General features: G+C 38.9%; 1 protein-coding gene across 1 annotated transcript in view; it reads right to left on the reverse strand.

Moving 5' to 3' along the window:
- MTTP (microsomal triglyceride transfer protein) overlaps positions 1 to 25,840 on the reverse strand; it is a 56,747-nt gene that overhangs the window by 29,173 nt on the left and 1,734 nt on the right. The window contains exons 2-8 of the mRNA XM_019962404.2: positions 20,656 to 20,843; positions 19,147 to 19,290; positions 12,238 to 12,345; positions 9,766 to 9,882; positions 9,336 to 9,475; positions 7,139 to 7,289; positions 4,228 to 4,385 (exon numbers count right to left, since the gene is read on the reverse strand). Of these exons, the coding sequence (XP_019817963.2) occupies positions 4,228 to 4,385; positions 7,139 to 7,289; positions 9,336 to 9,475; positions 9,766 to 9,882; positions 12,238 to 12,345; positions 19,147 to 19,290; positions 20,656 to 20,843 (1,006 nt within the window). The remainder of the gene's footprint in view (positions 1 to 4,227; positions 4,386 to 7,138; positions 7,290 to 9,335; positions 9,476 to 9,765; positions 9,883 to 12,237; positions 12,346 to 19,146; positions 19,291 to 20,655; positions 20,844 to 25,840) is intronic.

Consider the following 25,840-nt stretch of genomic DNA (forward strand, 5'->3'; position numbering starts at 1 on the left):
AAACTCAACATTCAAAAAACTGAGATCATGGCATCTGGTTCCATCACTTCATGGCAAACAGATGGGGAAGCAGTGGAAACAGTGACAGACTTTATTTTCTTGGGCTCCAAAATCATTGCAGATGGTGACTGCAGTCATGAAATTAAAAGACGCTTGCTCCTTGGAAGAAAAGCTATGATCAACCTAGATAGCATATTAAAAAGTAGAGACATTACTTTGCCAACAAAGGTTCATCTAGTCAAAGCTATGGCTTTTCCAGTAGTCATGTATGGATGTGAGAGTTGGACCATAAAGAAAGCTGAGCACCAAAGAATTGATGCTTTTGAAGTGTGGTGTTGGAGAAGACTCTTGAGAGTCCCTTGGACTGCAAGGAGATCCAACCAGTCCATCCTAAAGAAATCACTCCTGAATATTTATTGGAAGGACTGATTCTGAAGCTGAAACTCTAACACTTTGGCCACCTGATGCAAAGAACTGACTCAATGGAAAAGACCCTGATGCTGGGAAAGATTGAAGGCAGGAAGAGAAGGGGATGACAAAGAATGAGATGCTTGGATGGCAGATGGCATCACCAACTCAATGGACATGAGTTTGGGCAAGCTCTGGTAGTTGGCAAAGGACAGGGAAGGCTAGCATGCAGCAGTCCATGGGCTCGCAAAGAGTCGGACATGACTGACTGACTGAATTGAACTGAACCTCTTTTTGCTTTAACTTCTTTATCTGTAACATGGGGCTATGAAGAGCAGTTATTTTAGGGTTGTCAGGAGGATTAAATCACATGATCTGTGTAAAACACTTAGAATAGTGCTTGGCACATTGTATACGCTCAATAAATACATGCTGTTATTAATACCATCAGCTCACTGAACATCTCTGTCAGTTTAACACTAATATTCTCCCTATACATAAGGAAACAGACTCAGAGGTATCAAATCATTTGTTCAAGGTCCCATAGCTGGTAAAAATAGAGCTAGGATTGGAACTCAGTTTTTTCTGACTCTGGAATACTGGGGTCTTAATTACAGTGTTTTCTAAAGTGTTTTCATGTAATACTAATCCTACAAAATGCTTTAAGAAGAGGGATTTTCAAGGTCATGTAAGTTTGGAACATATTTAAGGAAACTTATATGTAATATTATCAGATTAAAGATGCCAGATATTGCTGCAATAAAGAGAACTATTTGATGTGTTTTTCCCCAGTGTTTTTCAAACTCAATTGCTCACAGGAGCCTTTCCTCTTGGTGTACTTGTTAATAACCTGAAAGCCATAGGATACACATAATGAAACTGGGAAATGTTACATTCCACCATCCTGACTTTCACTATACTACAATAAACAGAAGGAATTCTCTGTATTTTATGAATGTTGAAAATGAGGCTCAGGGAGACTGAATGTATATGACTTACTTAAAGGTTATATGATTTTGGAAGTCAGAATTTAAAACTAGGTCTTATGATTTTAGTTCATCCTAATATGGTGATTGCAGCCATGAAATTAAAAGACGCTTACTCCTTGGAAGGAAAGCTATGACCAACCTAGATAGCACATTCAAAGCAGAGACATTACTTTGCCAACAAAGGTCCATCTAGTCAAGGCTATGGTTTTTCCAGTGGTCATGTATGGATGTAAAAGTTGGACTGTGAAGAAAGCTGAGGGCCAAAGAATTGATGCTTTTGAACTGTGGTGTTGGAGAAGACTCTTGAGAGTGCCTTGGACTACAAGGAGATCCAACCAGTCCATTCTGAAGGAGATCAGCCCTGGGATTTCTTTGGAAGGAATGATGCTAAAGCTGAAACTCCAGTACTTTGGCCACCTCATGTGAAGAGTTGACTCATTGGAAACGACTCTGATGCTGGGAGGGATTGGGGTCAGGAGAAGGGAACGACAGAGGATGAGATGGCTGGATGGCATCACTGACTCGATGGATGTGAGTCTCAGTGAACTCCGGGAGTTGGTGATGGAAAGGGAGGCCTGGCATGCTGCAATTCATGGGGTTGCAAAGAGTCGGACATGACTGAGCAACTGAACTGAACTGAACTGAAGAGCTTTTCAAGACTGCCGGGAGAAATATCAATAACCTCAGATATGCAGATGACACCACCCTTATGGCAGAAAGTGAAGAGGAACTAAAAAGCCTCTTGATGAAAGTGAAAGAAGAGAGTGAAAAAGTTGGCTTAAAGCTCAACATTCAGAAAATGAAGATCATGGCATCTGGTCCCATCACTTCATGGGAAATAGATGGGGAAACAGTGGAAACAGTGTCAGACTTTATTTTGGGGGGCTCTAGAATCACTGCAGATGGTGATTGCAGTCATGAAATTAAAAGACACTTACTCCTTGGAAGGAAAGTTATGACCAACCTAGATAGCATATTGAAAAGCAGAGACATTACTTTGCCAACAAAGGTTCGTCTAGTCAAGGCTATGGTTTTTCCTGTGGTCATGTATGGATGTGAGAGTTGGACTGTGAAGAAAGCTGAGCGCTGAAGAATTGACGCTTTTGAACTGTGGTGTTGGAGAAGACTCTTGAGAGTCTCTTGGACTGCAAGGAGGTCCAACCAGTTCATCCTAAAGGAGATCAGCCCTGGGATTTCTTTGGAAGGAATGATGCTAAAGCTGAAACTCCAGTACTTTGGCCACCTCATGCAAAGAGTTGACTCATTGGAAAAGACCCTGATGCTGGGAGGGATTGGGGGCAGGGAGAGAAGGGGATGACAGAGGATGACATGGCTGGATGGATCATGGACTCGATGGACATGAGTTTGAGTGAACTCCAGGAGTCGGTGATGGACAGGGAGGCCTGGCGTGCTGCGATTCATGGGGTCACAAAGAGTCGGACACAACTGAGCAACTGAACTGAACTGAACTGAATATCTTTTCTACTATACAATGTTACATGTTTATTTCCTATGATATGATACAATATTGAAAATATTATCAGGTAAATAACCTGATTTAGAAAATGTATCATGAAATCATACAAATTATTGCCACCATAAGATTTTTAGTATACAAATAAGTCTAAGGTTTAGTGTAATCTCTGTTTAAAGTTAACAGCCAAATTTTGCACTGTTTTTGTCAGTAATTTTTTTTTTGACAAAAAGATAAGTCACTCTAAAATATATCTTTAAGTTCTATGATTAAAACAGAGTCTGAGAATTTATAATTTTGCATATATTTAACTCAGTTTAAATGTTTATTTTTGAAGAGAGTATCCAACTAACTTGTAGTTAGTCATATGGAATTCATATCAATTTTTTAATGACCTAAGTCAAGTCAATAACAGTACAATCAAGAATAAACAATCTTCTCCAGAAAAAAGCTATATTCTCTTATTCTTGAGTAATCAAGTCCTTTGAACTCAGTGACCACTGTTGCTGTGTGTGTTGTATGTGTGGGGGAAGGGGTGTAACTTGGCCATTTTATACTTTTGACTATTTTAATGGCTAGTTTCCACTGTTTGTCAAACTAATTGAGCCATGTTCTATACCATCAATTAGGATAATTAGTGTAAAACAGTTGAATTTGTAGTTGCAGATAAATTTTGTTTTACAGACCAAAACACTTCTATTTAGAAAGTGTATTTGTATTGGTATTTACAAAGTAAGTTTGAGAATTGTCAACTCTCTTTATTGTGGATGTAAAATAAGGCACTCTTCCAATGAATACTCAAATGATGTACATATTTCTTTTCTCTGGATTCTTTTTGCTGTTAATCTCAGTTCTCAATTTTCTCTTCAAAACAAGGCTTCTATGACAATCATCACTGTATCTTTAATGAAAGCTCATTTTTAATAGAAAAAACATAACTGTTTTTGTTTGTCTGTTTGTTTTTATAATCAATTCTGAACTCTTTCTGAGTGTCAATTAATAGCTCTGGGAACACAATTTCACCAGAGTGTGGCAGCGCCTGCACTGTGGTATCACATCACAGTCCTACCATCCCCCTATCTGTGTACCAATCTAGACCTGATTTACACTCATGAAGAACAAAATGTTCAAAATAAAATATTCACTCTGAGTCACTGCTGAAAACTTGCTTTTCTGGCCAATTAACCATTGAGTTACTGCACTGAGGTATAACTGTTCAATGCAAATGTGAAATAGCAAAACAACTGGTTTGAAGGTGAGGCAGCTGATTCAAAAAAGGGATCTTACCTGCTTAATAAACAGCAACCCAGAAACACTTTATTACAGACAACCCCAGGAAATGTTCAGGGAACTTACAGTACTTCCTTGTTTTCTGCCTTTAGAATTTGGAGGATCTCTTCTTTCTTTGCCGTCCTGAGGTGCTTGATGAAGGCCAGGAAGCTTCTGACAGCCTCAGCCTTGGAGAGGTTGTCAGGCTGCAGGTGTTTTCTGATGGACTGCCAGTGCTCTGAGAGCTGCAAAACACGGCCACAGGCCCAGACCACACTCATAATTCTGAACATCTGTGTTTCTAAAGAATGTTCTCTCCAGAAATAAATGTTTCCTTGTATCTGACAAGCAAAAGAAGCTCTTTTTATCTTACCTCAATATATCTGATTGCCCCTGCCCCTATCACGTTCCTATGACTCTCAGAGGCAAATACAGAGGCCTGTTGATCAGTGCGCAAGTCCTCCTCAAGAGGACTTGTCGATTAGTACTTAGCTCAAATGACCTCAAGATTCTGGGCATATAGGTCATTCCATGGTTACAAAACGGTGTTACATCTGAAGCCAGGCTTTGACTACCATAGTGAAATTATGTTGAATTTTCATTAACAACAGGATATTTTGTTGGGAAAAATCATCAGAACTGCTGAAGAATTGTGTCATGTTTCTTATGAACTGAAACCTTATTGAAAACCAGTTTTTATAATAATTTGATCTCCTTATTCTCTTTATTTTATGGTTTGTATGAAATACTAATAATAGTAAAACATCATCTTGCTGAGATCTGAACTGTTCATTTCATATATCCGTGTTAAGTGGAGTGGCATTTAGATAAAGGAATTGATGCTTTTGAACTGTGGTGTTGGAGAAGACTCTTAGTTCTTTGCACTGCAAGGAGATCCAACCAGTCCATCCTAAAGGAGATCAGTCCTGGGTGTTCATTGGAAGGACTGATGCTAAAGCTGAAACTCCAATACGTTGGCCACCTGCTGTGAAAGAGTTGACTCACTGGAAAAGACCCTGATGCTGGGAGGGATTGGGGGCAGGAGGAGAAGGGGACGACAGAGGATGAGATGGCTGGATGGCATCACCGACTCGATGGACGTGAGTCTGAGTGAACTCTGGGGGTTGGCGATGGACAGGGAGGCCTGGCAGGCTGCAATTCACGGGGTCACAAAGAGTCAGACACGACTGAGCGACTGAACTGGACTGAATCCTCATATACACTACTGTTATGCTGCTGTGATTTTAAAAACAGTAAATAGTTCTAATCAATAACATCTTTTGGCTTAGAAAAAAGTTCAAAACCTTATTTTTCATAGTTTACCACTTCTCCCCTAGTTGTAAAAAAATGTGTTAAATCCCACAGAGTTAAATCTTAACTCTGCATAATCTGCATGCTACCAGTTTTTAAATTATTCATTCCTTCCAATAACAACGGATACACATTTTGCTCTTCTTCAAATCCCTTTTGGTCATCTAATCTTAAGAGGATAGTCCAAAAAAATATTCCAGTTGTACTTAGCTAGATTTACTGGGTCGTTTCTGAGGGCAGAGATCACATCAGTGTTAAGTCAGAATTTTTTTCTTTAAAGAGTTGCAATGGTGACATTATACTGACATAATAATGAAGAATTATTTTCCTATCTTTCCTGTAATAATGAAGAATTATTTTCCTATCTTTCCTATAATAATGAAGAAATAGTTTTGAGAAATCTTAGATGGCTCATAATATTTGATAACTATGGGGAGAGAAATTAACAGAATAAGAAAAGATCATTGGTTTCATTAGTCACCTTTCTAAATAATTTCCATCTCATATGACATTAGAAAATGACACTGGAATATTAGATAATTTGTGGGGAAAAAAGAAGAAACAAGGTTTGAGAACAATCATTTTTGTCTCATTTTGTTTTCCCCTTCACTCAATTTTGATATATTTGAGAAACTAATAAGGAATTAGTGCCTTGCACTTTAAGCAAATTCTGGTATTAGCTCTTGATGATTCCACTTTTTTGAACACTAATAATGGCCAAGGGAAGAGCATCTTCTGGTAGCTACAAATAGAGCTTGAAGCCAAGGGTTAAGTATTAGGACATGCTGGAACCCAGAGTCATATCTGTGGCCATACATCACAACTGATTTGTGCAACAAAAGAAATTATTCTTTATTAGATTAAAAATATTACACACACACTCACAAATACATACAGATACACTCATACCTGCACACACAGACACACACACTCACACACTTAGCCTTGGGGGTGCGCTCATTTCTGGCTGTAACAGTAGGAGAGGTTGGGGTGTGGTAAATAAGTGTTCCTGATTTAGGTGAAGAGCTTGGTATCCATTTCTAGTCCTCCTAGCAGCTCTCAGAACACTGAGCTCAGTAAAACATTTCACCTGTGGACATATTACTGTGTGTGTGCTCAGCTGTTTCAGTTGTGTCCTACTCTTTGCAACCCCATGGACTTTTGTCCACCAGGCTTCTCTGTCCATGGGATTTCCCAGGCATGAATACTGGAGTAGGTTGCCATGTCTTCCTCCAGGGGATCTTCCCGACCTAGTGATCCAACTCATATCTCTTGCATCTTCTGTATTGCAGGTGGATTCTTTACCCACTGATCCACCTGAGAAGCCTGGACATATTACTCCCGAGAGGCAGAACTTTCAGGATTCAGGCCACTGTCTATGCTCTCAATGCTGTATGCTTCCCCTAACTTCATCAGGCTTATCCCCACTGCATTCTGAGGTCTTCTTTGAGGAAGCTGCCTTCAAGTCATAACATTTTTTATTTGAAATAAGTGGATGTGGTAGTCATTTGTTAATTATTATAGCATATTATTAGGCTACTGCTATTATAACTCAGTGGTGGCTGAAGTTCTTTGTAAACTTTCCTTATAAATTAACTGAAGCTTCCATTGGAGACAAAAGGAAAACAGAATTGTAGGCCGTGATTATTCCATGATTTGGCCACATAGCGCTGTGGCTCACACTTACAGAAGGGCATCCTTTGCACTTGCTCTGGAAGACCTGCCCCACAATGGGAATGGCCGTGTACTTTGAATCGACTGCTTTAATGATGGCTGCAACCTGCTTTCCTGGCTTCAGTCTCACGCTTGCTTCCGTGGTTTTCAGCTCCAGTTTCTGCCTGCATAACCAGGGAAGAGAAATACCACATCAACGGCCTTCTTTTGAGTGAACAAGCTATTAATTGTCATTCTTTTGGCAAACGATACTAATGTATTCAAATTCTGTAAGGCCATGTCTTTCAAACTGAGAGATCTCCAGCAGTAACAGAAACCTCAAGATAATTATGAAACTTTTCTGGAGCAACAATTTTATTCAAAGGTTTGAAAGTTTAAGCCTGGGATTTCAAAATATTATGACAAGAGACTACACGAAAGAAAATTTGCCTGGATGCTGAGCAAGATATATGATGTCACTTCTTTGGGCTTTAGCCCAGTTCTCTGAAAAATGATATCTTCAGGACAACCACATGTCACTTACTAAGACAATTAGGAAATCTTGTTTTGTAAATATGGCCTCAATAATCTGATATGCTCTTTCAGTAGCTTGCCTCTCTCCCTTCAAAAGGTGGAGTCTACATCCCTCTCCTTAAACCTGGGCAGGACTCTGTGACTGCCAGGACTTGTAGAGAACACTAGAAGTTTCAATATATGGCTTGTAAGGCTAAGTCCTTTTATGTTGGAGAAGACTCTTCAGAGACTCTTGGATTGCAAGATCAAACCAGTCAATCTTAAGAGAAATCAACCCAGAATACTCATTGGAAAGATAGATGCTGAAGCTGAAACTCCAGTATTTTGGTCATCTGACGTGAACAGCTGACTCATCGCTAAAGTCCCTGATGCTGCAAAAGATTGAGGGCAGAAGAAGAGGGCATCAGAGGATGAGATGGCTGGATGGTATCAATGATGCAACGGACATGAACTTGGGCAAACTTCAGGAGATGGTGAGGGACAGAGAGGCTTGGCGTACTGCAGTCCACGGGGTTGCAAAGAGTCAGACACGACTGGGTGGCTGAACAACAATAAATCACAAAAGGGAATTCAGCTTTCATCTGGCATGCTAGCAGCACATACCTTCTTACCATGTAAGAAGTCTGGCTACTGAAGCTACCATGTTGAGAGGCCCCATGGAGATCAAGAGAGATGCATAAGGAGCCTAAGGAGTGTGAATCTCCAGCCCAGACACTAGATAGGTGAGGGAGCAGCCTCTGAACCAGCTCTGCAACCGCACAGCACACACCAAGCAAGGCAGGATCAAGGCAAGTGTCACGAGTATGAGAGAAAATAATAAAGTGATTGCTGCTTTTTATACTACTAAGTTTGGAGTGGTGTGTTATAGAACAATGGAATCCTGATAAACCTAAATTTAAAATATTAATTTTATATGAAAACAAGATGGATGTGGTACAAAGTAGAATGCAAGGTTCTAATCCAGAGGAGACTTCAATAAAATTTCAAGCATTTGTGGTTTGAGGCATTTCTACCAAGATTTTAACCATTTACCTCTGACATTAGGGTTACTTCAGAAGAAATATTTGAGAAATAACAGCAGAAGATATAACTTACATTTAATGCTAGGATGTGTTATTCTAAATTAAAATCTGAAAATAAGACATACTCTTAGATTTGAAATTTTAGTCCTTTAGCCTGTGGGAACTATGCTGACCAGAGAAATTTTCTCAAATTGAAATAACAGTCTTGAATATGTAAGTACTATAAATCACAGCAAAAATTCTGTCATATCACTTTACGATAGAACATTTTTGTGTTTATTAACAACAATGACAAAAAAATAATCTTGAGGAGAGAATACACAATGCCACTTTTTTAATCTAAACATTAAAAGCATTTGATAGAGAAATCAGAAAATAAATAAGAATGAATCAAAGTGTTTGCCTTTTAAAAATTTAAATTTTATTCAATAAACAATTTATTTTTAATGAAGTCCTATTTTAAAACATTAAGTATTTACTTCATGCCACATATTATTATAGACAATATGAAAAATAAAGATGAACAAGACATAATAATTGTTCTAAAGGAGCTCACAGTCAAAATGAGGAAGCAATAAATATATTAATTCATGTGCATGTATATATATGCATATATATTTTTAAATTTTAATAATACATTAAATAACAGTAAAGAAAATTTAAGCATTATCTTACCTCGATACTATTTTGCCTGCTATTGATTGTAGAAAATTGAGCCTTAAAGCACGTATCTCTTCTGAGAGCACAGCTACAACAAAGCTGTCTTCTATCTTATAGGTAGTGACAGATGTGGCTTTCGAAGTGACACCCAAGACCTAAATAAATAAATGTGGTTGTAACAAGCAATCAGCCTTTTATCTTTGAATCAAGCCAAATAGCAAATTATCTTTTCATCTTTACAAGAACACCCCCTTCATATTCCTTCAACACACAAACCTACAATATATTAAAATAAATCCATTCATTTGATATTATATAATACTATACCCTAAACTAAAAATTACAAGTGTTCCCAAATTATATTGCTGCTTTATTCACCTATTATTTCTGAATCGTCTCTACAAAAAGAACTTGGTTGCCTCAAAGAAAGTGATAGGCAGCATACCTGATGTGGGGTCGTAAATCCAGCCCTCTCTATTTTGCATGAATCCAAAGCCTTAATTTTGGTCACTTTGTCTTGATGAGCCTGGTAGGTCACTTTACAATCTCCAGAGATGTCTACCTAAAAAGAAAAGCCAAAATACAATGTTTCAGATGGGATTCTCATATGAACCATTTGAATTCCAGTGGGAAGTAGCTTAAAAATTGGGGTTCTAATACATCATGCAGGATTCCTTTCTCTGACAAGATAGGAAGACAGAAGAATTCAGTGTTTCCTGCAGCATGTGGATTCCTTTCCATCCTCTTTGAGTCTTATGAGCACATTCTTATTGCCCCAGGAATAATAAATGATTTCCTACTTCTCTCTAATGTCTAATAGGAATTGGACAGATGGCCTCAGTTCAGTTCAGTTCAGTTGCTCAGTCACGTTCGACTCTTTGCAACCCCATGGACTGCAGCACACCAGGCTTCCCTGTCCATCACCAGTTCCTGGAGCTTACTTAAACTATGTCCATTGAGTTGGTGATGCCATCCAACCATCTCATCCTCTGTCATCCCCTTCTCCTCCCGCCTTCAATCTTTCCCAGTATCAGAGTCTTTTCAAATGAGTCATTTCTTTGCATCAGGCCAAAGTATTGCAGTATCAGCATCAGCATCAGTCCTTCCAATGAATATTCAGGACTGATTTCCTCTAGGATGGACTTGTTGGATCTCCTTGCTGTCTAAGGGACTCTCAACAGTCTTCTCCAACACCACACTTCAAAAGCATCAATTCTTCGACGCTCAGCTTTCTTTGTAGCCCAACTCTCACATCCATACGTGACTACTGGAAAAATCATAGCTTTGACTAGACAGACCTTGTGGGAAAAGTGATGTTTCTGCTTTTTAATATGCTGTCTAGATTGGTCATAACTTTTCTTCTAAGGAGCAAGCGTCTTTTAATTTCATGGCTGCAGTAACCATCTGCAGTGATTTTGGAACCCCCAAAAATGACCTAGTCATAGTCAAAATCACTCAAATGGGTAATTATGGGGTGAGGGGAGTTGACTTTTAATACTATGTGTAGGCTGTGTGTGTGTGTGTGTGTATGTATACATGCAAACACACCCATGCTTTGATGAGCTAAGTCCTTTAAAACCTGTGGCATTAATTCAGCTCACCATAAGGCACATCAATAATTTGAATGTAGGCAAATACATCTCAATACTGACTCTGTATAGCTTCTCTGAGGCGTCCCTTTGGCCTCTACAAGCCAGTCTTTCTACCCTCAGTCTTTTCAGCAAGCTAACCAGCATTCTCTTGGCCCAGACTTGCCATCAGATTTTCTTACCAGCTCATGAACTGGCTGAATTCAGACAAGAAAACTTGGACTCAGCTCTGCTTTAGATATAATACTTGGGGAGCCACTAAACTTCTGTCGTTTCACCTTTGTTTTCATCTATTAAATGGAAGGGTTCATACAGACTAGTAGTTTCTCAAACTGACTGCACCTACATTAGCTGAGAAAACTATTAAAATACAGATGCTAATCTACTGAACCAGAATCTCTGCAGTGAATCCAGGAAGTTATAATCCAGGTATTATAACTTCCTTATGGAATAGGGATGCACAGTGAGGTCACTGGAATGTTCTCCAAAGTTTTTTGGGTCTCTATCATTCAGCCATGAAATTAAAAGACACTTGCTCCTTGGAAGAAAAGTTATGACCAATCTAGACAGCATATTAAAAAGCAGAGACATTACTTTGCCAACAAAGGTCTGTCTACTCAAAGCTAAGGCTTTTCCAGTAGTCATGTATGGAAGCGAGAGTTGGACTATAAAGAAAGCTGAGTGTAGAAGAATTGATGCTTTTGAACTGTGGTGTTGGAGAAGACTCTTGAGAGTCCCTTGGACAGCAAGGAGATCCAACCAGTCAATCCTAAAGGAAATCAGTCCTGAATATTCATTGGAAGGACTGATGCTGATGCTGAAACTGCAATACTTTGGCCACCTGATGCGAAGAACTGACCATCTGAAAAGACCCTGATGCTGGGAAAGATTGAAGGCAGGGGGAGAAGGGGATGGCAGAGGATGAGATGGTTGGATGGCATCACCAACTTAATGGACATGAGTTTGAGTAAGCTCCAGGAGTTGGTTTGGACAGGGAAGCCTGGTGTGCTGCAGTCCATGGGGTCAGAAAGAGTCAGAAATGACTGAGCAACTGAACTGAACTGAACTGATCATTCAGTCACTCTATTGGTCTCCTTAGTATAACTGTTTCTAACTTCCTTTCCCCTGTCTTCAAATACAAATTGGGGTAAAGGATGATTTGTTTCATATGTAAATGAGACAACTACCCAACTCACCTTTTCTAATCATTACCATAGGAGTAATTTTTTTTTTTTTACTAAATTTCTCCAAATAGAAAGCCATATAAACAATTTTAGTAACTACATTAACAAATAAGATTCTAGATGCTTAATAATATTACTAAGTACCTCATTGGTAGTTCCAGAGCTTAACTGCATCTGAAATAGGCTAGCCAGGCCTCTCTTGAGATTTTCTATGGCTGCTGGTTCATTTTGATATGAGTAGAACTCTTTGATCTAGGTGAAAAAAGAACAAACATAAATAGAGCAGAAATGGATCATTTACGAGACTTGGTTAAATAAATAGCAGGAAAGGTTAGATTCTCACTCCTATCAATTCTGGGAGAAAGAGATCTGTTAGTTTAAAGCTGGGACTTCTTTTTTTGTGAAAAGAAGCCATTTACATTTCAAAAGGCTAGACCACCAAAATATGACATTTCAGGAGGTTGATAATGAAGGCTTTGGCTATGATGGGAATAACATAGAAAAGGAAAAAAAGCACTGATACAGGATGGGGTTTCTGTGAAAACAAGGATTGCCCAAGAAAGAGAAATCAGGAACATTCTCTTCAAGCATGTCAACATATTCCCTAGCTATAATTCTGCTTGGAACAAAAATTAACCAATGTTTGGACTTCCCTGGTGGTCCAGTGGTTAAGAACCTGCCTGCCAACGCAGGGGACATGGGTTTGATTCCTGGTCCAAGAAGATCCCACATACCTCAGAATAACTAAGCTGGAGTGCCACAACTGCTGAGCTCACATGCGACAACTATTGAAACCCATGCACTTAAAGCCCATGCTCCGCAACAAGAGAAGCCACCACAATGAGGAACCTGCACCTCACAGAACAGCAGCCCCTGCAACTAGAGAATTCCCGCTTAGAGCAGCGAAGACAAAAATCAAGTCTTCATCACAGTCAAAAATATATAAACAGAATTAAAAAAACTAATCAAGTTTCAAAGTAACATCTCAGAAATAGGGGAGAAGGCAATGGCACCCCACTCCAGTACTCTTGCCTGGAAAATCCCATGGACGGAGGAGCCTGGTAGGCTGCAGTCCATAGGGTCGCTAAGAGTCGGACATGACTGAGAGACTTCCCTTTCAATTTTCGCTTTCATGCATTGGAGAGGGAAATGGCAACCCACTCCAGTGTTCTTGCCTGGAGAATCCCAGGGATGGGAGAGCCTGGTGGGCTGACGTCTATGGGGTCGCACAGAGTCGGACACGACTGAAGCGACTTAGCAGCAGCAGCAGCACAAAAATAGATTCTTGTAGAGAATGGCAATCACCATGCTTGAGAATCCTGAGACAGCATGGCCTCTAAGGGCTATGATAAGGGCCCACACGTGGCCAAAATGCCCATGGACAAAATTCCACAAGACTGATGTTCATTGGCCCTGCAGAGCATTCCTGTTGGCCTTGGCTATGAGGAGACATAGAAGGTTGGAAGATTTGAGGTTTAGGGTGCTAACACTGCATAGCCTGCCACAGGTACTGCTTTGAGTTTCTCTTCAGAAAGCAGGAAAAAGGCTAGAATGAGGAAGGGGACTGTGATTTGGCTACAATAATAAACGGCTTATCTTAGCTTTGTTTCATCCTTGACATTTACAGGCACAGAGACAATAACTATGTCTCATACCATTTTGACCATTTAGCTCATGTTTAAGAAACAAGGATAAAAATACAAAGAATTTTCTGGAAAGCAGGCTGTCATTTTTTACCCTGTATTGACTTCAAACACATCACATGATTTAGAAATGGAGAGGATGGATATAGCTTCCCTATAAAAATTCCCAAAGTTTATGGTAATTATAGATGCATGTCTACCAGAAATATCCTGAATGCCTTCCTATCTCTCTTTAAAACCAACCATGAAAAAAAAAAAAAAAAAAAACCAACCATGACTTCTCAAGTAAAACTGAAAGCTCAGTCATTATGCAATAAATTTAATTAATACCAATCTGAACAATTTAGTGTACATGAAAACTCCCTCATACCTTAGATGAAAATATTTTGCCTAATAATTCAAACTCAAATTTTCTATTTTTATTTTCTACATATATTTTGCCTAGGGACAGATTTACTGGGTACTTTATCCGGCAATCAATTTTAGTCATTACACTGGATGAACCTATAAATGTTGGGATTGTGTTTGTCCAGGTTAAAAGGGAACTGGAATAGTGACCTCAACGTCTGGAAATCCACGGTATCATATTCTCAAACAAATCACTGACAATTTCTCAGAACCAAGGTTGAGTTTCTGATGCTCTATTTTGTAAACTAGGTCTTCTTACCTTTGAGGAATTAGAGTGTAACTTTCCTTGCAAATATTTGGGAGTACTTAATCTCCAAATATCAGGACTATTAAAGGATCCTAACTGGATTTCTTGAGCCCATACACAGTCAGAAGGGCTCGGTAGCAATATGCACATGCCTACGGTCTGGGACATTTTAGGCCTGAGCCTTAAATACCTCAGAAAGTGAGAGGATCCGTTAAGTAGGAAAAGTACTACCATACTTGTACTTGATCGGTACCCTCAGTTTGCTTCCAAGCTATAAAATATGCCTGAATTGCTTATAAAGTTTTCCCTAAAATTTCAGGAACCCAGTTGACAGATTTAATCTTCACATATAAGATTAAATGCTCCCCTCCTACTCCTTCTTCTGATCTTGACTGCTATATCCCTAAGAAAACGGTGTGACAGACTTTTTTTCCTGGCAGGCTGAACAACACAAAGTGTGAGACAGAAAATTCTTTTTCATTCCTCCTATTAGTTTTTATTGTCTCCATAGCACTAGAAAAGACAACAAGTCTCTTTTTCCTTTCATGTGCCTGCTAACCTTTGGGGCCTACATTCCCTCCCTTTAGTTGCAGACCACTGAGACCCAGAGGGAAGAGAGCACTTGTGTCCATAAATGTCAAAACTGTTAGAATAAAGTGGACTTTTGGTAATTAAGAAAATAATAAAGTCAGAACTTTGAAGTTTAATCCATGTGGCTGACACAATCTTAAATTCATTATTTCACAACAGGAACTGAGTAAGTTTTACTATATTCAGGCCATAAATCTGATTACTTCATTCAGTTCTGAAATGAGCTCTGAATATCCAAGAGCACAGGACTCTTATCTAAATTCACAGTCCCTGAAGCTTCCAAAGAGCAGCATAGTCATCACAAAGTAAGCCGTCAACCCAAGGAAACTAAACATAGAGGGATAAGGGTGGGTTGTGACGAAGGAGATGCAGTGCTTCTTTTGGCCAAACTTTGAGGGCCAATTTCCCCTAGAAATCAGTAGGGATTATTCATATTTTTTAAAGAAAAAAATGCTTCTATACATTCCTTCAATTTACACATTCATTACGAAAAAGAGAAAGCAAAACTTAATTAACCGGCCAAAGAGCAAAACTGAACAAAAAGGATCACAGCAAACAGAGATTAGTCACTTTCTTTGGTCTACTTTCTTAGCTGAAGCCATGTATGTCTCTTTCATATGTACCTAAGAAAGAGCATAGCTAGGAAATGGTACCTTGTAAAACAGACAAGTGAAGAAGTACACAAAGAATTAGGAGGCTTTCAAGGTGTCACTTTTCTTTTGGAGGTTGGGTGTGGATACAGGAGCCACGCTGCCAGATTCAGAGAGCAAATCAATGCCTAAGGACAACAAAAATGAAGGGCAGACTCAGCAGCCACATAATTCAATCAATACTGAGTAAAAACCAGAAATAGAAATCTGGTAATATTCCAGTTAATTGGATTAGCATTTCAGGCCAAAAAAGAATCCATGTGGTAACGAGCCATCTTTTGCACGTCAGTCTTAAGTAGAAAACTGTCATGTTTCCAACTTAATTTGTAAATAAATTAGAGTCATACCCAAACATTTAAGTAAGGGAAGATGGAAAAAAACATATGTGCAATAAACATGCATCTGTGTGTTTTCATGGGATATCTTTTATAATGTGAATTTGGACTCTGAGAAGACAAAAATACATGCTGGTGAGAAACCTTGAGATCAAAGAAATTTCAGGGAGTAAAACTTAAATTGAGTCTGGGATAGAAAATACTCTCTGAGAAAACTGCCAATCAGCAGTAGAGACTTTCCTTTCATAATTTCTCCCATAGTAAGATGATGTGATAGTTAAAATAATGATATTTCTGACAGTGAAGTGGCTAAAAATTCCACGTGGCTTCTTTATCTCCAGGGTCATGTTTTTTCCAACAAGTACTTTATCATATAAATGAAAGATACCACAATGTACTTTAACTTGTATCACAGGAAACAGCTCCTGCAGAAATGACACGTTGGGGTCACTGAAATAATGATGTGGCAGCTCCATCCCAGCCTTTGTACAGGGAGGCACTGAGTCCAACCAAAGACTTTGTACTCAACTGCCACCCGCAGGGCTATAAAATGATTGGTTGTGGTTTAGCCAAAGTGTTGGAGCTTCAGCTTCAGCATCCTTTCAATCAAAGAAGGATTTCCTTTCAACGAAAGGAAAGGCTGATTTCCTTTAGCCCTGACTGGTTTGGGCGTCCCTGGTGGCTCAGATGGTAAAGAATCACCTGCAAAGTGGGAGACTTGGGTTTGATCCCTGGATTGAGAAGAACCCCTTGAGAAGGGAATGGCTACCAACTCCAGGATTCTTGCCTGGAGAATTCTATTGACAGAGGAGCCCGGTGGGCTACAATCCATGGGGTCACAAAGAATTGGACACAACTGAGTGACTAACATTTCACACTTAGATTATAAATGCAATTAATAAGTTATGGCTCAAGCATGTTGCCACAATGGAATGCCAAAGAAAAAAATACCAGTATTTCCTGTTGTTTACAAAGTTGGGCCATATGAAAATCAACTGAGTTAATACATACAGTGAAGAGTGACAAGAAGACTACAAAGCAACCAGAGACGTGGTTTTTTCCCCCAAATACTTTCCAGCTAGAAAAGACAGTAAAAACACAGACGTTTCCACACAGACCCTCTCTTTTAAATCCCAGCTCCACCACTTGCTAATTGTTTGACCCTAGGCAATGGCACCCCACTCCAATACTCTTGCTTGGAAAATCCCATGGATGGAGGAGCCTGACAGGCTGCAGTCCATGGGGTCTCTAAGAGTTGGATATGACTGAGCGACTTCACTTCCACTTTTCACTTTCATGCATTGGAGAAGGAAATGGCAACCCACTCCAGTATTCTTATCTGGAGAATCCCGGGGACAGGGGAGCCTGGTGGGCTGCCGTCTTATGGGGTCACACAGAGTCGGATACGACTGAAGCGACTTAGCAGCAGCAGCAGCAGCAGGCAAGTTTCTTTCCTTCTCTTAACTTTGATTTCCTCATCTATTACAAGAGGATGAAAAAGCAGCACCTGCTTCCCAGGGCTGTTATGGAGATAAAAGAGAAAATTCATGTAATACCTTCGGTCAGTACAGGTATTAAGGGTTAAGTATGTTTTAGCTAAATTGTATCTAACTCTTTTGTGACCCCATGGACTGTAGCCTGTCAGGCTCCTCTGTCCATGAAATTACCCAGGCAAGAATACTGGAGTGGGTTGCCATGCCCTCCTCCAGGGGATCTTCCCGACAGGGATCGAACCCACATCTCTTATGTCTCCTGCATTGACAGGCAGGTTCTTTACCACTAGCAATACCTGGGTAGGCTCAGGGGAGCATAGGGGTTGGGAAAGGCTTCCAGAACACCAAATCAGTCAGTGTAAGACTTGGTTCTGACTGCTTTGCGCAGGAAGAGAGTAGAAGGGCTGGAATATAAAGAGGAAAAACAAGTTTCTTCACCAAAACCTATCATCTAGCAATGAACACAAATGGTCAAAAGGAGAGTGATAAGGGCTATGAGTGAGCTATAATGTGCTAAGAAGTTTCTAAAGAGGGATAGTTATTTCCAGCTGGTTAAAAGGGTGTGAATGTTACAAAAGAAAAGGCCTGTAAGCAAAGCTTGAAGCATAATAAGTATTAATATTTCACAAGTAGAGAAGGGAGAGAAAAGCATTCCTGAAATGGTGATTCATATTTGGTTGTAAGAGAGTGATGATACAATAATCCTTCTTGAGAATCCCTTTTTAGTACTTTACTAAAAATGAGCATCAGGAATAGCAACATATTACATGTCTTAAATTTGTATTTTAAAGTACTTGTTTTCATTTTTAGTTTGAATCTGGAAATTTTTGATCTAGAGAAATTTTAGAGATTTTAAGTTTTAATGGTCCCTTTCTGTTTTTCTACATTAATTCCTGAAAGTAAGCTTTCATCTTTACTAATATAGTATGTTTTAACATGTCAATATAATATCTATACTCTTCATAAACCCATATTTAATGCCTGAAAATTCACAGATCACAATTGTGTTTCAATTCCAAAAATACTAAGATAATTTTAAGAGATGAGACTCAAATTGTAGTAATCACATTTACAGAATTTTCAGAGCAAATTTCCAACATATAGTGCTCATTCATTACTTTAGTATATAAAATGCTCTTCAAAGTCATAACTTTAAAATAATCTCTAAATGTGTTTTTTTAATCAACTCTATCTTAGAAATGCCATGTCCCTTCAAAAGCTTCAATTTTGTACTTGAGCCAGTTATTGATACTCTTATGACAAATGCATATCACTTATCTAATTTAGATCATTTCATTCTTATAATTTGCCTACTTTCCTGAATTTATCCATTCATCTATGATGACCTATTGTGTTACAGTAGCTTTTTAATCCTTTCTAATTTAATAATGAATGTACCTTTTAATACTGTCTCTCATCAATAAACAAATACTTGATTCTACTATAAAGATTTCTCATAAAAATAGGGAATATAAATGGCTAGGTAATATAAGTGAATCCAATGCCTTGACTTACTTCTGAAACATTTAATTTGTGACTTCCATTTATTAGTTATTTTTAAAAAACTCCATTTTCACAAAAGTAGTGACACCATGATCACCTAAAATAATATTAATATCTACCTAAGGAAGAAAAATATGAAGTTGGGGGGAAAAAAACATGTGGAACTCCAAAAATCTCGTTTACCTTTCCATGAATTAGATGAAGGAGCACAGGTCTTTGCATTGCTTCCAAGTTTTCCTTTCTTATGATTTGAGATGACTTTTTTCCTTTGAAAATGCTCTTCTCTCCTCTCTGTTGATTCACATTTTCAAGGTTTACATCTTTCATCTGGAATCACGGAAAGAAACCTATTAGAAAAACTTCCTATACCTGTTTCCATCAGAGTTTCCTAGAAAATAAAATGGTAAAGCAATAAACAGGGTTGGCCATAATTTCTTCTGTTATTCAACACATGATTCACAGTACCTAGCCATCATCTTTAAAAGAAAGGAGAAGGTATTCAAAACTTAGATTTTTGAATTAGGTAAAAATACTGACATTAAAGGAACCTGCGACTTCAGGTTTATAGTAACTGTGGCTGGAATATGGCTCTTTAATGTTGTTTTCACTCTCTTCATTTGTTTTGAACTGTTGCTATCTGCCTACTCTCTTCACTTTCTGTAACTTTTGTTTGAAAGGTATCCTGCCCCATTGTACCTCATCTATACATACAAAATTAAGCATTAACAATCTGATTACTGAACACAGAGCTACAGAATGTTTTCTGCAGAATACTGTTCTACTGAGAAATGGGGAGGTGGATGATAAAGTTTTGATCCAACTTGGAAAACACACACAGCTATTAGAGACAACCAAAGAAGCAAAGATCACTTGATAAATGTATTGCAATGATACCTCATTATAAAGTATATTACCAACTACTTACCAGTTACAATGAGGAAAATCTTGGTCCTGGTACCTGTTTCACACTGACATGTAGAAGGAGAACTGACTTTACTAAAGAAATCTATTGCTTTTAGGTCCTTGAAAGCAAATGTGGAATCATATATTAAATTTGGAAGAGGCCCCAAAGGCCATCTAATTTGACCTTCTTTGTCAACACATAAATCTAAAGCATCATAACTGACTAAACACTGCCATTCAGGGAAGCACCTGGTTCTGTCATCAGGAAGAAAGCAGAATAAGTTACTCCCTCATTGGTGATTCCACCTGTCAGATCAAGGAACACAGGAAAGCTAGAAGGTCACAATTTGTCTCCTCCTTCACTTAGAGTGGTCTCAATTGCTTTTCATATGACATTGATTCTACACTCCTTACATGCAGAACATTTCAAATGGATTCTAGTTTATTGTACCTATTAACATGACATATTAACAGCCTGGCATGCTGCAGTCCATGGGATCACAGTCAGACACAACTGAGCTACTGGACAACAACAAAATATGACATATAGAACTGAACATAATACTTCAGTTACCAGTAGACACCTTCATTTGCCTGCTTCAATAATTTGGAAAGATCAGATAATTTTTGATTAGCAAAACTTCAAAACTGTATATCTACTTATTTTAGTGATGGATAATATTCAATGAACATATGACCAACAGCACAAACAAGTGCTACTGAATGGTACACGTCTCAAAAACTTTGCTAACATCTAATCTTTGCATCTCTCTGGTAGAAAATACCCACCGTAATTTGGATCAGTTGGTTATCATCACCATCAGGACTCCTCCACAGTAAAGCGACATCCACATTGGATGAAATTCGGTAGCCCACACTGTCTTGGAGGTTTCCTTTGCCCCGATCGAGAAAAACTTCAGTGGAGTATGTGAGTTTGTATAGTCGGTCATTATTTAATGAGAGACCAGTTGTGTGACCTGTAAAAAAGACAGTGATACAAGTCAAGTCTTAGTTGTAAGGCACCCAGCAGGCCAGGGACTATGCTATCTTATCATCAACACATTCCTTCTCCAGCACAGTGGTACCCAGTGGGAGCTTATATTTGTTAAGGGGAGTAAATCTTTGCTAAGTGAAACATGGTTCTACTTCTTCATCTGCTGAAATTATTGGTTGAACAACAACAAAAACAACAACTAACAAAGAAATAAGCTTCCATTTCAGAAAACTTAGTTTGTATCTTTAAATAATAATCTGATTATCTAAATATTGCCTTGGTTGAACTATAGAATATTTTTAAATAAATATCATCGTATTGCTTTAACTTATATGTATATTATTTCTTCCCCTCTCCCTGCCCAGCTTTCTTTAAATCAAATAATAAAATTTGATTTCAAGTAGAAGTTCAGCCAGAGATTGCTTGATAATTTGCAATTAACATATTTAAAATACAACAGGTCAAAGCCAAAGAAATTTTAGCAGTTAGATGGTAGTCCCTTACATTGGATATTTTGAACATTTAAAAAATATCCCTTCAAGGTAATTTATCCTATTAATTAAATTAGCAAACTTTCAGTATTAAAGTACATTTCAAGGCAACACATGTGTAAATTTAAATTAGTTGTTGCTGAATAAAATGATGTTTTCCTACATAAAATCCAGCACAGGCTTTAATTTGGAAGGGACAACTTAACGTTTAATGTCAAATAGAATACAAGTCAGCATCATAACCAAAAAAAAAGATATATGGAGGAGTTCATACACTTTCCAAACAGTATATCTTAACCCAAAGAAAACATAAAAGAGTAGCATCCAGTCTTTCCCAAAGATGAACTGAGGTCATACAAAGTCTTTTGATAAATCTTCTATTCATAGCTCTCAGGAAAGAGTAAAAAAAGATTTCAGTAGGCATTTTTCGTCAGGGCTAACCGGGCAGAATTGACTAGTTAACTGTAACAAGCAACCATGTCTCTTTTCCCCCCACAGAAAATATGCATATGGGAGAGGGACAGAAAACGAGGCTGAGATGAGTAGGAGAGAAGTGAGGCAGCTGAGAAAGGAGGTAAAATTACTTGAAAAGTCAAAAACTAAGAAAATCTCCTTACTATCTGTTCTAAGTCTTTCCTACATATTAACTTATTTAATCCTCATAAAAATCTAATGGGGTAGGTACTGTTATTAGCCTGATTTTATAGATGAGGAAATCAAAGAGATACAGAGATTATACAATTTACCCAAGATCACTCAGGAAATTAGTGGTGAAGCCTCTAACACCCTGTCTGGATCCAGAGACCATGTTCTTACCTACACTATACATATAAACCTTTAGGTTGACCTATTCCATTCCTGGGGAGTGAGCTAGGAATTCATTCATTCATTCAACAAGGATGTACTGAGCACCTACTGGGTAGTCAGCACTTTTCTAGGTTCTGGGGCTATACCAGTTAACAAGCAGACAACAGGTCTATCTTTGCAGCATTTACATTTAAATGAGGGGGGAAGGGCAATAAAAAAGCAAGTACATAGTTCAGTTCAGTTCAGTTGCTCAGTCGTGTCCGACTCTTTGCGATCCCATGAATTGCAGCACGCCAGGCCTCCCTGTCCATCACCAATTCCCGGAGTTCACCCAAACCCATGTCCATCGAGTTGGTGATGCCATCCAGCCATCTCATCCTCTGTCGTCCCCTTTTCCTCCTGCCCCCAAACCCCCACCAACCTAGATAGCATATTAAAAAGCAGAGACATTACTTTGCCAACAAAGGTCCGTCTAGTCAAGGCTATAGTTTTCCAGTGGTCACATGCGGATGTGAGAGTTGGACTGTGAAGAAAGCTGAATGCCGAAGAATTGATGCTTTTGAACTGTGGTGTTGGAGAAGACTCTTGAGAGTTCCTTGGACTGCAAGGAGATCCAACCAGTCCATTCTAAAGGAGATCAGTCCTGAATATTCATTGGAAGGACTGATGCTAAAGCTGAAACTCCAGTATTTTGGCCACCTCATGCGAAGGGTTGACTCATTGGAAAAGTACATAAGTAAATTATAAAGAATATTAGAAATGCTAATGAAGAAAAATGAAATAAGAAAGGAAATGGGGATGCTGAGGGGAAAATCTTTATTGAGAAGGTAATATTCTGGGCGAGGACATTAGGCTAGTCACTTGGATATCTGTGGAGAGGGCACTGCCCACCCCTTCTTCCTCCCATTTCTCACCCCCACACTCCACTCCATCCCCCCACAGAAGGGAGAACAAGTTCAAAGACCCTGAGGAGAGTTCCCAGAGGAGTAATGGAGGAACAACAGAGAGGCCAAAGACTCTGGGATTGGGTAAAAGACAAAGCTGAAAAAGATGAGGTCAAATAGGCACCCATGAGTGGCTGGGAGATGGTGGGTGAGGGGGGAAGGTATTTGCATAGACTTAGAATTCGACTGAGATGAAAAACTATTGCAAAGTTTTGGGTGGTGAAGTTACATGATCTGACAAAACTTCAATGAAAGGGGATGAGGATTTTAACAGAAAAGCCAGAAGGAAGTAACAGAGTGGGTACCTAAATGCGTACATGAAAACAGGCTGTGTCCAAACACCAAGTCAGGCAGAACCTCAGGTATGAGATAAGGAAGGCAGACAAAGGCAGGAAAAACCTTGAAGGAAACAAAGTCTGTGAGTCTCTCCAGCCTCCCCAAACTGGGGATACTGCAGCAGATTCAAACACCGGCTTTCTGACCAGGAAGATATTTTGGTCAAAGAGGCCTTCTTTTTTATGACACCTATCAAACTCCACAAAGGGCAAAAAGGAAATACTTGTTGCCTTATCTACCCTTACAGCAATTCTGATAGGTAAGCACTATAGGGCAGTTAAGAAAAGCTGACTCCACGTTTAACTCAATGTAGCAGATACAATGCGGAATTTGATGTAGGAATATACTAAAATTCAAGTTTTGCGGACAACCTGAAGTGGCTTCTGATTAAAATAACTATGAAAAGTTTCTCTTTAATGCCAAAGCCTTCCAAACTGTCATGTTGAGTTTTTTGTTTGTTTGTTTGTTTTTACTTGACTGGTCCAAAGAATGTGAAAAGGGACAATATATTTCAGTTCCTGACGATGACTTGGAAGTGATAAAGTAGAGGAAAGAATGGCTTTGTTCTACAACTTTTCCTACCTCTTTCAATAGGAGATACATCCTAAAAAGGATTTAAAGATACATCCTTTAAATAAGTGGATGGTGCTGAAGTGTTGTCCCGGCTGTCCTTTCCTCTTTGATAAGTATTTCTCTGTTTATGTTACTAAGAGATCCAGCAATACTGGCAAGTGGGGGCATGTTCCATTTATATATCTTGACTAAATTTCTGTCTTCGGGTGTTGCTCTGTAGAGTATGCAGAAGGGCAACAGGACTTGATGGTAGATTAAATGAGCAAATCAATTTTTAGCCCCCAAAGGAGTCTGTACCTTTTCAATGTGTTCCTTTGAGAGATATATTTTTACTACCACAAAAAGAAAAAAGCTTTTAATTTTAAACTTTTTAAAAAATATCTTCAAGTATTCTTTTATTAAACTCAGATCAATATAACAGCTAATTGACTTAAGCAAAAAGACAAAATAGAAATAAGCTAGTAAAGGTGAGGCTTGAAGAGACCTGCATTAATGATAAGGATGAAAGATAAGGGGACTTTGGAGAAGGCCATGGCACCCCACTCCAGTACTCTTGCCTGGAAAATCCCATGGACAGAGGAGCATGGTGGGCTGCAGTCCATGGGGTCACTAAGAGTCGGACACGACTGAGCGACTTCCCTTTCACTCTTCACTTTCATGCATTGGAGAAGGAAATGGCAACCCACTCCAGTGTTCTTGCCTGGAGAATCCCAGGGACGGGGGAGCCTGGTGGGCTGCCATCTATGGGGTCGCACAGAGTCGGACATGACTGAAGCGACCTAGCAGCAGCAGCAGCAGGAATCCAACAGAAACCCAGAAGGCTGGAAAGAAAAGAGTAGGATGAAGGATAAGGGAGGGAAAAAATGGAAGATGGTTGTTGTGAATGGACTGAAAAGTATAGTCAGGCCAGGAAATAAAGACTCGTGTGAAGGAACAGTTCAGGTTTAGAGGTAACAAGATTAAGTAGAAAGTGTACATATGGGTGGATTATCGAAAGGAAAAGCATTATGAAGAAAACCCAAAGAAGGTAGTGAGAATAGACCCACAATTACAAAATATTATTTAGAAAAAGAGGAAACAAGAGTCTTCCAAACACTGAGTCAGCGTATCTCTTCTCTCTACTAACTCCTTCTTCATTCTCTTTACAGTCCAATCTGCTCTCAACATCCACCCAGATCTGGAGATTTGCTAAATAATTGCATCGATAATTAACTTTGAGATGAGTTTTGAAGTGATGCATAACATCCCAAATTTATAATGGCCTGATTTTAAAGTAAACTCTTCACAACTAGTTCGCTTATTAAATATCAATCATTTTAAAGGACAATGAATCTATGATTATTAAACCATGATACTGTAATACACAGCTTCCCAAGTGGCACTAGTGGTAAAAAATCCACCTGCCAGTGCAGGAGACACAAGAGACTAGAGTTCAATTCCTAGGTTGGGAAGATCCCCTGGGAAAGGTAATGGCACCCCACTCCAGTATCCTTGCCTGGGAAATCCCATGGACAGAGGTGCTTGGTGGGCTACAGTCTATGGGGTTGCAAAGAATCGGACCCAACTGAGTGAAGAAAGCACCATAATATAAGAAGTTACCCATCTGGGTAAGAGAAAGTTGCCAAGTCCTATATTTTTTATTCACGATATTTGGCACAAACAGCTTGTATCACAACACTAATAACACTTAAGCTTTGCAGCCCCCACTTGCCCAGGCCTTTTCCAAGATCTTAGAAGGGGACCCTAGTGTTATGCATACATGTCAATCTTTTTTTCAGTAATATTTGCAAAAGTAAAATATTTTTTGTGAAAATGTAGATTACTTTTTT

This window comes from Bos indicus, chromosome 6 (genome assembly GCF_029378745.1).
Source record: "Bos indicus isolate NIAB-ARS_2022 breed Sahiwal x Tharparkar chromosome 6, NIAB-ARS_B.indTharparkar_mat_pri_1.0, whole genome shotgun sequence".
NCBI classification, from domain to species: domain Eukaryota; kingdom Metazoa; phylum Chordata; class Mammalia; order Artiodactyla; family Bovidae; genus Bos; species Bos indicus.